The sequence below is a fragment of the Rhinolophus sinicus genome, chromosome 16 (genome assembly GCF_057876585.1).
Source record: "Rhinolophus sinicus isolate RSI-liver-muscle chromosome 16, RSI-T2T, whole genome shotgun sequence".
NCBI classification, from domain to species: Eukaryota; Metazoa; Chordata; class Mammalia; order Chiroptera; family Rhinolophidae; genus Rhinolophus; species Rhinolophus sinicus.
The window spans coordinates 27,857,136-27,871,144 of record NC_142516.1 but is presented as its reverse complement, the minus strand read 5'-3'; the positions used below and the strand labels follow the sequence as shown (position 1 = coordinate 27,871,144).

Below are 14,009 nucleotides of genomic sequence, written 5' to 3'. Positions count from 1 at the left end.
AAAAAGGAGTCCTACCTGTCCTGGGGCTGTATCGGTTGGGTCAGGACCGTGATGGAATTCTCTGTGAAGTTTTCCAGAATGTAAGTCAATTACGAACTGCTTGAGTTTTCCAGGAATTCTGAAACCAAAGTCACATAAAAACTTAGCTTACACTATTACTTCTATTTTACCAACTTCATAAAAAAAATATTTTTTTTAAAATTTTAACTGCAATACTATTTCAGTCCAGGTAACAAGTCGAACATTTTCACACAGTTGTAATCATATCTAGACACTCAGTTCTGTGTTCTAATTCTTGCATTTGGTTCATAGAAATTTTTCTATGCTTATCATTGTAACAGATGTATCAGAGTCAAGATGCTTTCCTAAAACTTACTTAACCATCCCTTATTGTTGGACATTTACATATTTTCCTTAATGTAAGTAACTAAAAAACCTTCTGTTCTGCAAAATCACACTAAAAGTAACAGGGCTCAAGGGAAAAACAGTGCAAACCATTTAAAACTCTGTGGCACTGTAAGCAGAGTCCAAGGAAGTACCTAGAACAGAAACAGCACCATTTAGCCCCGACCAGGACCGGTGCCTGGGTCAGCCTGAACCTGGAGCTTCCGAGTCCTCTTTTGAGATGCGGGTCTTTAGGTCCTTGAGGGCAGAACCAATTCTATCAAAGAATCTAAGGTAGTGGATAGCTTTTTCATGTTTTCTCCTAAACACAACTTCTTTAACCACACGGGCAGCCTCACTGGATCACTTAACACTGTGAAAAGCAAAAGCACCTCTCAAGGCCATGAAACTGTCCTTTTTTTTTTTAGGTCTTCATGTACCACTATGCCATCCTCTTTAATGGTGAAAAAGCTTTCTTTGATGGCTTCAAAACATCGAGGAAAACAGCATATGAACCAACACAAGTCATTTTATATTAACATCATTCCTCTAATTACTAATCAGGGTATAAGCAAATTTGCAGTACAGACATGCACTGTAGCAAAACAGACCATTATAAAGCTAAGCAGATTTATATATAGCAGGTCCTTGAATAACGTTTCATTACAATGTGAAAGAAGGGAAAAAAAAACCAATTCCCGGCCTTTTCTCTGTGTGTCTACACGGGTTTTCTCTGGGTACGCTCATTTCCTCCCACATCCAAAAGATGTGCAGGTGAGGTGAATCGGTATATCTGAACTGTCCCCCTCTGAGTGGTGTGGGTTTGGGTGTGGGCGGCCCTGTGATGGAAGGGCGTCCTATCCAGGATTGGGTCCCACCCTTCACCCTGAGCTGCCAGGATAGGCTCTGAATTGGAGCTGCCAGGACAGGCTTTGAATTCAGCTTATTCCTGAGTTGGAATAAGCAGGTTGGAAAATCATTATCTTGTTTTCATTAATCATTCTTAAATGTATGTACAGCTCACATTTATTTCAATGTTTAATATTAGAAGTGTTCTGGGTCTTCATTTAGAAGTTTGGTGATGTTCTTGAGACCAGAAATATGCCATGAGAATTTAATGTGTTTATATTCATTAGCCTCTGGTAAAAATGTATTCATTATATATCGTTTTGCTTAGTTTCAGTTTCCAAGAACCTATGTAATGCCATTAAGTGAGGACCTACCTGTAACAGCCTTTTTTCTTTGCATTTGAGTTATAACCAACAAAGTATTAGGTTAAAGAATAAGAACTTTTAACAAAGTATGGGCAAATTATGTCTACAAAACATCAATTTTTGCTGCTACTTGTCTACCTGCTTATTCTTTGAAGTCTTGCCAGCATCTTTTTTATTATTATTAAAATTTGCTAACTTGATAAGTAAAAGACATCTGCATTTTAATTTCCATTTCTTCAGAAATTGAGCATTCTTCCATTGTTTTAATTTATATTTCTGCTCAGATAATTTGTCTTCTGAGTTTTGATGTTTTTACATTTTATTATATATGTTTAAATAGAAACCCTTTGTTTTTCATATCTACTACAAGAATTAAAATCCAGGTTGACAAACACTTTCATTCCGTCAGTAAAATTGACTGACTTTTTAAATCATTATTTTTTGGTAGCGAAGAATATTACCAGTTTTTCTTTTCATCCTCTCCTGAGGTCCTGCAAGTGCTGTTTCTTCCCTTCAATAACTCCCACTGAGATGTACCAACCAATAACTTCACTGCACGCCCATTGTGGCTCCCCACTAGCTCCAATGCAACAGAGAACAGTAGGTGCCAAATGCACAGTTTCCAAATACAAATGACTGTCAGGTAGCTGTATTGACAGAATGCCTCTGAAAGGTTCTCTGGTGCTGAAGAAAATGCACATGCACCAGAGATAAACAATGAAAGGAGATCAATTCAAATTTAATCTGACATCATCTACTGTCACCCACAGCAAAGTGCTAAACTAGAACCGGTCAATTCAAAGAATTGCAAATAGTCTATAATGTTTAAGATAAAGCCCCTATTAGTTTGTTATTTTATAAGGTCCAAAGATGACCACAACCAACACAATGTGAATTGCTTCTGCTCGTCAAGAAATAATTTATAGTTAAATCTTAAATGTAACAAATTCATAGACAACACTCAAACCACATTTTTCCCTAACATGATTTGTATCCCCTTGGTCGACAGATGAGAAGAGAGGAGGAACTGTGAGCAAAAGGCAAGGACATGGGAGACAGGACAAACCTGACCTGATGTGGTAGAGAAACAGATCACAAAAGAGGTCGTATCCAGTTGTGGCCAGAAACTGTCATTATTAAGTAGCAGTTGGTGAATCAACAATGTATTGTCAAGGAAACAGACAACATGGTACTCTAATGAGAAGGAAAATAAATGGACCTTTGCCATAATAAATTCGATTGTATTTTCACACTTTAGGTTCTAATTTTTCTAATTAGAACACCTAGGTGTTTCTCTCCCGTCCTCCAAACACTGTTTGTTTACAATCTTTATTTTTAGGTGATGCAAAATTTAGGCACAAATGTTAAGTATATCATTAAACGAGCTTTGAGAAATGCATACATGGTGAGAAGTACTTTTATTATTTTAAAAAATGTACATATAGAATTCACTCTTTTAGGTTCAGTTTTGAGTTTTAAAATATGCATGTAAGCATCTTGTTACCATCTCCAGAAATGGTGTAGGGATACAGAACAATTCCTACACCCTTTTTTAAAGTCAGACCCTCCACCTACCTCTAACTCTTGCCAATCACTGATCTGTATTCTGTTCCTATAATTTGTCTTTTCCAGAATGTCAGTATGTAATCATGAGACTGGCTTCTTTTATTTAGCATTTGAGACTCATCCATACTGTTGCATGTATCCAAATGTGTGTTCCTTTATTTATTGCTGAATAATATTCCATTAAGTGGATATACCACAATTAGTTTATCCACGCACCCACTGAAGGACATTAGGGTTCTTTCAAGATTTTGGGGATTCTAAACAATGCTACTACAAATCCTTGTGCACAGGTTTATGTGTGAACGTAAGTTCATTTCTCTAGGAAAACTACTGGGTTAAGGGGAGGTATATGTTTAACTTTTTAAGAAACTTCCAAATTGTTTTCCAGAGTGGCTGTATAATTTTGCAATCCTACCAGTAATGTATGAGAGTTTTGGTTGCTCCATATCCTCAAGAACACCTGGTATTATCAGTATTTTAATTTAGCCATTCGAAAAGATGTAGAATGGGATCTCACTGTGGTTTTATTAGGTTGGTGCAAAATTAATTGAGGTTTAAAAGGTTAAAAATAATTGAAAAAACTGCAATTACTTTTGTAACAATGTAATAATTTGTATTTCTCTAATGACTAGAGACGTTTGAGCACCTTTTCATGTTCTTATTTGCCATTCATATATCTCTTACATTCTAATAGTATCTTTTGCAGAGCAAAAGTTTTTAATTTGATGAAGGACAATTGATTAATTTTTTCTTTTATGGATGGTGCTTTTGGTGGTCTATCCAAGAAATCTGTATAACCCCAGGTCATGAAGAGTTTCTCTTAGGAGTACATTTACTTCTAAGCGTTTTGTAGTTTTACCTTTCACATTTTGGTCTAGAATCTGAGTTAAATTCATAGGAATTCTTTTTTCGGTATGTGGATGTTCAGGTGGTTCAGTACCATTTGTTGAAAAGATTATCCTTCTTCATTGAATTGTCATATCAGATAGTATGAGTCCTCCAAGTTTCTTTTTCAGTACTGTTTTCGTTATCCTAGTTTTACTCTTCCAAATAAATTTTAGAATCAGCTTGTCTATACAATAAATCTAGTGGAGGTTTTGATGAGATTGTATTAAATCTATTGATCAATTTGGGGAGAATTGATAACAGTATTGAGTCTTCTAATCCAGGAATACAGTATGTTTCTTCATTCATTTTGGTCGTCTTTGATTTCTTTAGTAAGGGTTTTGTAGTTTTCAGCAATAGACCTTGCACATATTCTGTCAAATTTATTCCTAGGTAATTTCCTTCCCCCTTTATAAACGGTACTTTAACAGCTTGTTGGTTTCCAATTAGAAATAAAAGTGTATAGAAATAAAAGTGTTAAAAAGTTGAACTTTTATCTTGCTAAAATCACTTATTAGTTCTGGAAACTTTTTCGTAAATTTGGGAATTTCTGCATATACAATTATGAGCTATGAAAAAAGACAGTTTCTTTCCAGTCTGAACACTTTCTTTTATTTATATTCTTGTCTTATTGACTTGATAGAGCTTCCAGTATCATACTAAATAGAACTGGTGATAGTGGACATCTTTATCAAAAACAGTGAAATACTTAGGAATAAATTTAGCCAAGGAGGTGAAATATTTGCACACTGAAAACTATAAAACACTTATGAAAGAAGACACAGATAATTGGAAAGATACCCTGTACTCATGGATTGGAAGAATGTTGTTAAAATGTGCATACTACCGAAAGCAACCTACAGATTCAATGCAATCTCTATTGAAATTCCAATGACACTTTTCACAGAAATAGAACAAACAATCCTCAAATTCATATGGAACCACAAAGGACCCTGAAAGCCAAAGCAATCTTGAGCAGGAAGAACAAAAATGAAGGCATCACACTACCTGGTTTCAAAATATACTACAAAGCTACAGTATTCAAAACATTATGGCACTGGCATAAAAATAGACATAGACAAATGGAACAGAATAGACAGTCCAGAAGTAAATCCACATATTCTAGTCAACTAATCTTCAACAAAGGTGCCGAGATTACACAATAGGGAAAGGATAGTCTTTTAAATAAACAGTGCTGGGAAAACTGGACATCCATATACAAAAGAATGAAACTGCACCCTTATCCCACACCACATACAAAAGCAATTTGAAATGGATTAAAGACTTAAATGTGAGACCTGAAATTGTAAAACTCATTTTCAGTGATTCAGTGATTTGGGATAAATTACCTAGAGCTCAGAATTGGGGAGCTCATTAGCATTAGAGTAGCCTGTCCCGTTTTACTAGGAGTAAACTGAAACCTGTCCTGCTTTCCCCCAGTCACTGGGGCTCCTGTGGCAGCTGAGAAAAGAACTCTTCAGCAAACGTACAGGTGGCAGGGTGTTCGCTGGCCAGTTTTTTAGACGGTAAGTTTCCCCTGAAAGTCCTTCACCGGCCTTTACACCATACCCTGTTCTTTATGTCAAGCTATAGGAAAAAAATTAAGGTTCATAGATATGTGATTTAATTTCAGGTACCAGTAAGTACTCTCTCTTCAAACATCTTTCACTTTCACGCTTACACTGCTTTCCATATGTATTAAAAACATAATTGCTTTTGGTATGAAATTATGAGCTTGGACTTTGGATTTAGTGTATTCTGACATGAATCCTAGCCCTGCCACTAATCAGCTCAATGGCCTTGCTGGCTATGTTGCCTCCCTAAGACTCAGTTCCTCTGAAAAGGAAGAGGCAAGCAGAACACTGGTGGCAACCCACCCTACCCCCAAGGCCCACCTCTGGCACAGGAGGAGCCTGGACCATAAATCTGCTTTCGCTCTCCTTACCATAACCATACTTCCTCCATTGGACCCCAGAAATGCTGAGTTACTAAGTCATAGTAATTATAGTAATTTATGGAAACTGCTTATCATTTAAGCCTTAATTGCCATGCAGCACAATAACAATTATGCAAGCCATTAAATGTGTCAGATTCACTTTGCTGCATGTTTTATTTGATTTTTAACACTAACATCTATTTACATAGGCTCAGTTTGTTGTTCACACAGCATGTGCCTCCTTACAATTAAAAAAATATTAGTTAGAACAGTGCCTAGGAGGTGAAATCAAGTACCTAAGAGAGAAATTAAAGAAGTAATTTGTTTCAAAGAGCTTCAAATATAGTCACTTCTGTTATCTTCCTCCCAACTGATGGGACTAAACACTTGCGGGGCGGGAGAGGAATAGTTCCTACTTCCAGATTTCTTAGGAGAATCCTATTGGCTCAGTTTCTTTTTGCATGAGGGCATAAACAGAACGCTGGCGGCTGCTAAGATTAGCTTTTCTTGGGTCAGTAAAGTACAACTGCAGCGCAGGGGGACTGGGTCACATGATAAAGAATACTACCCCTGTTAGTCTGGGTTCTCGGACAGACACCAAAATAGGATTAGAAGTGCTAGCGTGTTTTAAATCTGACTTCAGAACTGGAGGAGAAAACTGAAGGTAGCCAAGATGGAATTCCTCACAGGTTTCCCTTGATGTGTAACACATTCTAAGGACCAAAAGCCAAAGTTGGGCATATAGTTTGGTTGCCAATGAGTAAACCTAACCCTTTAGTGAGCATCCTGGTGACTTCCACTCATTTGAGACTTTACAAGTAGGGCTGTAAATTTCCAGTGAAAGGGAAGAGGTATATAAACCAGCCCAGGTTTCTCCACTACTAGAGGTAGAGAAATGTGCTGACAACAGTTCATGGAAAGGACCCAAGAGTAAGGTAGCACTGTGATTCCAAGCCCAGTCACTCTCCCGGGAAGCCCGTGCAGTGAGCCCCGCCACTAGAATAACTACCACCTCTCTCTCTCCTAAGAAATTCGTCCTTTTAGCTTGAGCTTGCAGCCTCAGGAAGCAAGCCTATGAAGGAGCGACAGGAACAGGACACCCAACAGCGAAGTCGGACACTTCCATCTAGCCCCACCGTCCAAGTCCACACACTTGCTAAGGGACTAAATGAGTCCCAATGTTTAAGTAAATGCCGGGACGGTAGGGAGATGTGGATCTCTAAGGTGGGTTTCTCCTCCTGCCCCCGCAAGTACCCCCTACCTCCCCACTCACACATGTTCTTGCTTCCTTAGCCAAAGTTAAAACGAGACTCGGACAGGAAATTCTGCGGTCTTGGCTGCTGTCACTACCGCCAGTCCCTACACACCACACTCTCCCCTCCTCTTCCTCACTAGAGAGGAAGGAGGGTACTTCCTTTCCTTTGCTTCTCATTCCCTCTGTGCTCCTATGGTTTTGCTTTATCCAGCAGCCTCTTTTTTCCCTAGCTCTTCAATAACTCCTCACTCCATCTGATTTTGCACCACAAGAATTTAATCATTAATTTCTTGTGCCCTCAAGGGGGAAAAAAAGAAAAGCTAAAACTACTTCATCCTGTCTCTCTTGAGCTATCCCCCTATTTTTCTTTCCCTTTAGAAGCTAGCTTCTTGCAAGAATTTTCACGTCAAATCTTCATTTCCTCACCAAATAGTCCCTCTTCAACTCTTTGCAATACAGTTTTTTAATTTTGGGTTTTGTTTTTCTTTGGTCAAATCTAACAGATGCTTCATCCTTTTCTTCTGCTGAGCATTCCCTCCTGATAGAAGTTCTCCTCCCTCAACTGCCATATTACTCTTTTCTGTTTTTTTTTCCCCTTCTTTAATTCCTCCTTCTCCTCACTCTTTTACATCTTTCTTCTTGTGAGTTCCCCTTAAATGTTGCTACTCATCAGGGTTCCATTCTCATCCCCGTTCTAGGTCATCTCATCTGTTTCTATAACTTCAGCTATATCCTTATGTGTTTAAGACGCAGCCCCTATCTCAACTCACTGCTGAATCCCAGAGCCATGTAAACTTGCTACTGGACACTCCTCTCTGTAGCCTACAGGCACCTCAAATTCAATATGCCAAGAAAGGGAACTCATTACATTTAGCACAAGGCTGCTCCTCTAGTGAGCTCCCCATTTCAGTTAACGACAACACAACCAAGTTAGGGGCCCAAGTCAGATTCCTGGCCATCACGGCTGGCGTCCCCTCCCCCATTTACTAAGCTACCGAGTGTCTCAAAAATCCTGCTGCTCTCTAGCTCTAGTGCTACTGCCAGAATTTACTTAGGTAATTCATTTATTCTAGAATCATCTACTGGTTATCTATCTTCAACTCTTTCCTGGATTGCTGAACCGTCTCCAAGATTCTATTCTGAGCCCCTCTAATCTAGTCTCCAGTTTGCATCCTGAAGTGATCTTTAAAAAACAATCCCCTCATGAAAACCCTTCATTGGCTCTTCCTAGTTTTCAAGGTATCAAACTTCCTCAACACAGGACATGAGGGCGTTCATGAGCCCTCATCCCCCTGCGGCCCCCTCCCGTTCACTCACATTCAGCCAGCAGTCTCTGTACTTGTTGCTGCCACTGTGCCCTTTCTCCTCGCCCTGTCTCCTTCTCGCCTCCAGACACACTTCTGCAGAGCTTTAGGGCGTACCACAGGCATCAACATCTCCCGAAAGAGGTCTCTCAGGGACCTCTTTGCTGAAGTCTGTCAGACCACTTACTACATCACAAAACAAGTGCCTGTTACCCTGCGTATTTCCTTTCTCTACGTGGTTGTGAGTTCCCTGAGGGCAGGGACCTAATCTTAGTATACTTTAAACCATTGGTCTATATGCAGTGACTGTCAGATAGAAGACCTGGGTAAATACTTAATGAGTTCGTAGCTAAATGGTATTCTTTTGAGTGCACTTAAAGTTAAAAGCAACTCGTGTCTGTTAGTACTCTATGAGTTACAACACAACCATCAGCTCTCATTAATTTTCATAACAATGCCATTAGGAAGGTTGTACCGTCAACCACACTTTGAGTGTAAAGAACAAGAACAGACGTTGAAGGGCTTGCTCAGGCAGGACTCAGCTCTAGGCCTCCTCTATGTTAGGACTGAACATCTACCAACCAAGCACAGCTCTACTGAAATCGGACCTCAGGTCATCCTCTCACTGTGCAATGTCATCTTTGGACATAAAAAAGAGTATTTAAATGAATTTGAGGAAAAAAAGGTCTAATTTGAATGAACACCAGTATTGCTTAAATTTTCACATATGAAGAAACATCTCCATTTTGTACCACTGTATTTAACATCACAAAAATTGATAAAAATGTACAATCTGCAGTAGTTACAAGGTTTCTATGTTTATTAATACTATGAATAGATGAGGATAGTCAGAAAGCTTTCCTGTTCTTGCAGAGGTCTAGAGCCGCATGCCCTGAGAAATGCGCAGTCAGGGCTATCTTCCGGGCAGTAAATGCCACTAACATGCTTGCGATACCCAGTCACAATGAGCAGCGACAGTACCGAGTTCCTTTAAACTGACCTGGATTCTAGTCTACTTACCATGACGTGCTGACAAAGACCACACTCAATTCAGAACTAATTTCTCAAAGGCCAAACATTTTCTTTCAGAGATTAATTTCCAAGTATGAGGCTCACCTAATGCTGGCATTTCTATAAGGCTCTATCATAATCCTCATAGTCAATTATATCACACTTTAGAGTGAAAAAACAAAACAAAACAAACTTTTTCCACCCAAATAACAAAGTATTACTGTTTCAATGTAAGATTTAAAATAGTCAAACACTTGTTTTTCAGTTCATGTTTGAGACACATATTAGTAATTTAAGAAAACCAAAATGAATACTTACAATACCTCCCTGAAGTCTCCAAACACATACATATGCCTAAAACTGTCAATAGCTATGACAGGACAATCTGCTGGAGTTTTCTGTATGTGCAGAAGAGGATGTCGAAATTTATCACAGTCGGCATGTAAAAAGTTTATTGTACCTTTAGAAGAAACAGAATTTGAAGAGGTAGATTAGAATCTTCTTGATTATATTCTCGTAAGATTGCAAATTCATAAAAAGTGGCATAACTAAAAAAACCCCCAACATTCTTTAAAGTAATATAGATCACAAAAGCTAAAATCTAAATATTATAACACTTAAAAGAGGTAGGATTTTAGTTCTTAGAGCAGAGAGTACACTCTTCTTAGAAATTACATCAACTCGACTTGAATTCAAATGCTACAGTGGATTTGTCTTTGTCTTAAATGGGCATCCGCTCTGCAGAATACCCAGGTCTGGGAGCAAGTTCCTGAAACTGACATGGGAACTATTCTCAAGGGACCCCCTTCATGTCATCAAGGGTGTTCTTCTAGTTCCTACTGGTGATTTTTAATGTAATTCAACTCCCAAAATATTTACTAAGTGACTAATATGGGTAAGGCTCTGTACAATGCCTTCAGTTTATTATGTTTGACTTTCTTCTCTAACTACAAAGGGAACGTCGGTGATACCTTAAATTGTTTTTTGATGCTTTGGAGAAGTCCACAGGGAATTGCTCAACTTTCTTTCATTTAGAAATAAATGTTAATCAGACTGTGAATTCTCTCAGCAATATGTCTGGGACTATCGATTAGAAAGGAACCAGACAAATATCAAGGTGCTGGAAGAAAGTGCCTAAAACTAATGGAGTCCACTTATGAGCCCACTTTTCATGCTATTTGATTTTAGGGATTACTTGATTTTAGGAAGCTAGAACAGTCATGGTTGTAAACCACTGCTTCATATTAGCTCTCTACTAATGCCTCCCACCCCCATGTTTACATGTAAATGTGGGGGTTGTAATGGGGGAAGGGGATGGGGAGAAAGAAAGAAACAAAGAGGAAGGATGAAAATAAACACCTTAATCTGTCTACCTTTTTCACTTATTAATTGTCGGGCTACTTCATTCTGGAATATTTCTAAACTTTCTGTATCTTCTTTCATGTGGAAGAGTATTAGAAAAGGCAGTCCTTCTTCTGTCAATTCCTGTATAAAGAAGTATTCAGTGAGAATTATCAGGCCTCTCCATTCGGTTCTAGCTATTTTCTAGGTAGGAACAATTTTGAACCCAACCCATGTAACATGCAACAGTTGCAACATCCCAGGAAAAAAAGGCCCAGTGGTGTAAATAAACATTAGCTTTAATGGATGAAGGAACTCATTCCCTCCACCTGAGTGAAGTACCCAGGCATTCAGAGGACCTGCTGTTCTGCTCTGTTATAGGAACTGATCTGCCAAAAGTAACCACTGGGCTGGGCTGTTATCTTACAGTATTGGATGCAGCCATGGCATTTGAAAAATGAGTTGACCAAAGGAGGAACTATGCTGGTTCTATATCAAGATTCTGATTTTAGGGTGGGGTAAACTATTTTCACAGATAACACTGAAAAACTGAGTGTACCAGCAGTAAATAAATCTGAGTGATTTGCAAGCTTATGTTTAAGGTTTACTGCAAAAACTTACATGAGACCTACCCAAAGCTGAAAAGTGTTTGATTCAGAGCAAATAACAATAACATAGCCAGTTTTCAACCAATACACAATTTTCAACATTGTTAACAAATACCTGCCACTATACATGTGTGTTTATATGTACTTTGTATATATACATACACAAAAGCACCTTGAAAATTATAAGGTGCTTTAAATTTTTAAATTATTATTAGAGAATAATACAAGAGAAGTATGATGAGTAGACAGATTTGAATCATTTATTCTCTCTGACAAATGCTAAATCCTGATTCAAGCAAAAGTCCAGAAAGGGCCTAATAATAAAATTATTTCCATCACTTATCCTTTGTGTGTCTCTCTGTAATTTACGAACTGCCTCTGCAGAAAGTTCAAATGTTCTTTACCCTAAAAAAACTGAAACTGGAATCTATTTTGTAGGAGTAGAGTTTTCTTTTGGTTCCTATCTCCACAATTAAGCCTGTCGCATTCATATACAAAATAAATTATTAAGCATCTTGTCATGTTTACCTTTTTTAAAATGAAGTATAATTCACATAGCATGAAATTCACCATTTTGAAGTGTACAATTGGGTGGGTTTTATTAGATTTACAAGGTTTGCAAACATCAACACTACCTAACTGCAGATTATTTGTATCACTCCAGAAAGAAACCCCATACTCATTAGCAGTCACTCCCAATCTCTCCTCCCCCAACCCCTGACATCACATGGAGCTTTTGGAAGCTGATTTCAAGTTTCTTCTTCCTCACATTTTTTTCTTGCCCCCACACACTGCTACTACTTACTCCCCATGGTTCTGTCTTTGGACTTCTGTGTTCTGTGTGAAGTTCTGTGACAACTTCAATGAGTTCAACAATCTTAATCACCTCCACTAACTGGTCCCTTAGCTGTGTCTCCATGCCCAGTTTCTAGTTCAGAATCCAAGTCTAGATTTCCAAGTTCCTGCTTAATATTTCCATTTCAAAGTCTAACCAAATACTTTCAAGACTATTAATGCACAGTCTCCTCCTCTTACTTCCCTAGTTCCATTAGTATTTCACTATATTTCTCTCTTACCCCTTTTGTTGCAGGACTGAAATACCGCTTCTAGAAAACCATCCGTGATTCTACCTCATTTCTGCCAAAGGTGGAAATGAATTTGCTACTCTGAATTTCCAGAACATTTTCTCAGTGCCCTGCACATGGCATGGGGCTTGTCTTTATATTACATTATCTGTACAATATATGTGAACTTCTGGACTGGTAACCCAGAGAATCTTATTTCACTTCTCTTCTGCTCATAGATTTTTTTGTACATAATAATGTGTAATCAACCTATGACTGAATAAATGAAGACAGAAGTGTTGCTGAATAAATACTAATTGGGAAAGAAGACTCAGCAGTCATCTTTTAGAAAATTTAAGAGCTGGGAAGTTAAAAGTAAAAACAAATATATTACTTTATTAAACAAAAGTATGGAGGAACTAACAACTCTTAGGAGAAAAGTAATAAGCAGATTAATAGTTTGAAAATATCTGTTTGCTAAACTAATTTATATACATTAACAAAGTAGCTGGTAGTTTCTGCTGCTTGAGCTTCCAAGTTTATCCATGTCCACAACCAACATATTCTCTACCAAGCAAGTACTAAAAGATTCAGAAGAATGATATCAAGACAACTAGATTTAGAGGTTCCTCCATAGTTTAAATGATTTATGGGGAGTTGGAACTTCTGTTTTATTGTTTAAGATTTTCCAGCCTATACCTTTAAACTCTATTTTTTAAACTGTTCCTGCAAAAAGTGCCGAGCAGGTGAAAAATTGTGACAAGCTACTAAATCTTTCTGAGCCTCTGAGGACTAAATGAGCTAATATAATAAAAATGTAAGTAATTCAGGTAAGCGCACCTGAAGCCTAGAGAACTGAGAAAAGTAGCAGGGTTGTCCATTTGATAAACTAAGAAAGAACACAAGCAAGCAAGCTTTACTGGAACACATGCACACTGATTTATGTATTGTCTAAGGCTGCAAAGTTGAGTAGTTTCGACCGAAACTGTATGAACTGCAAAGCCTAAAATATTTATCATCTGATTCCTTTACAGAATAGCTAACCTCTGACTAAGTGGTGATTATAGGGGTGTGTTTGCTATGTGCTAATTTCTTGAGCTGTGTATTTAAAATCTGAGCTATACACTTGTTATAATTTTTTGAAGTGTATATGCATATAAAAAAGTGTGTGTTTTTTAATTGCACTAAAAATATTTCTTAAAAATTGCATTCTTAGCCCATAGGTTTTAAAACTAGGGTGAAATGAAATGAGAGACGTGTTTCAAACACAGTAAAGAATAGCGAGAGGAACCTCACAGCCATAGCCCTTTGCACTTGCTCCTCCAACCTCGTAGATTTTTTTGTTTTGTTTTTGTGGGGGTTGTAAGAGTTTGCATGTGCTTTATTTCAGGCATACGGGATCACTGAGGTCAGTTATCTAAAAACTGATAAATGCTTTCCT

At 37.9% G+C, this 14,009-nt stretch overlaps 1 protein-coding gene across 1 annotated transcript in view; it reads right to left on the bottom strand.

The window, feature by feature from the left end:
- ERP44 (endoplasmic reticulum protein 44) overlaps positions 1-14,009 on the bottom strand; it is a 60,106-nt gene that overhangs the window by 2,985 nt on the left and 43,112 nt on the right. The window contains exons 9-11 of the mRNA XM_019729225.3: positions 10,929-11,040; positions 9,874-10,015; positions 16-118 (exon numbers count right to left, since the gene is read on the bottom strand). Of these exons, the coding sequence (XP_019584784.1) occupies positions 16-118; positions 9,874-10,015; positions 10,929-11,040 (357 nt within the window). The remainder of the gene's footprint in view (positions 1-15; positions 119-9,873; positions 10,016-10,928; positions 11,041-14,009) is intronic.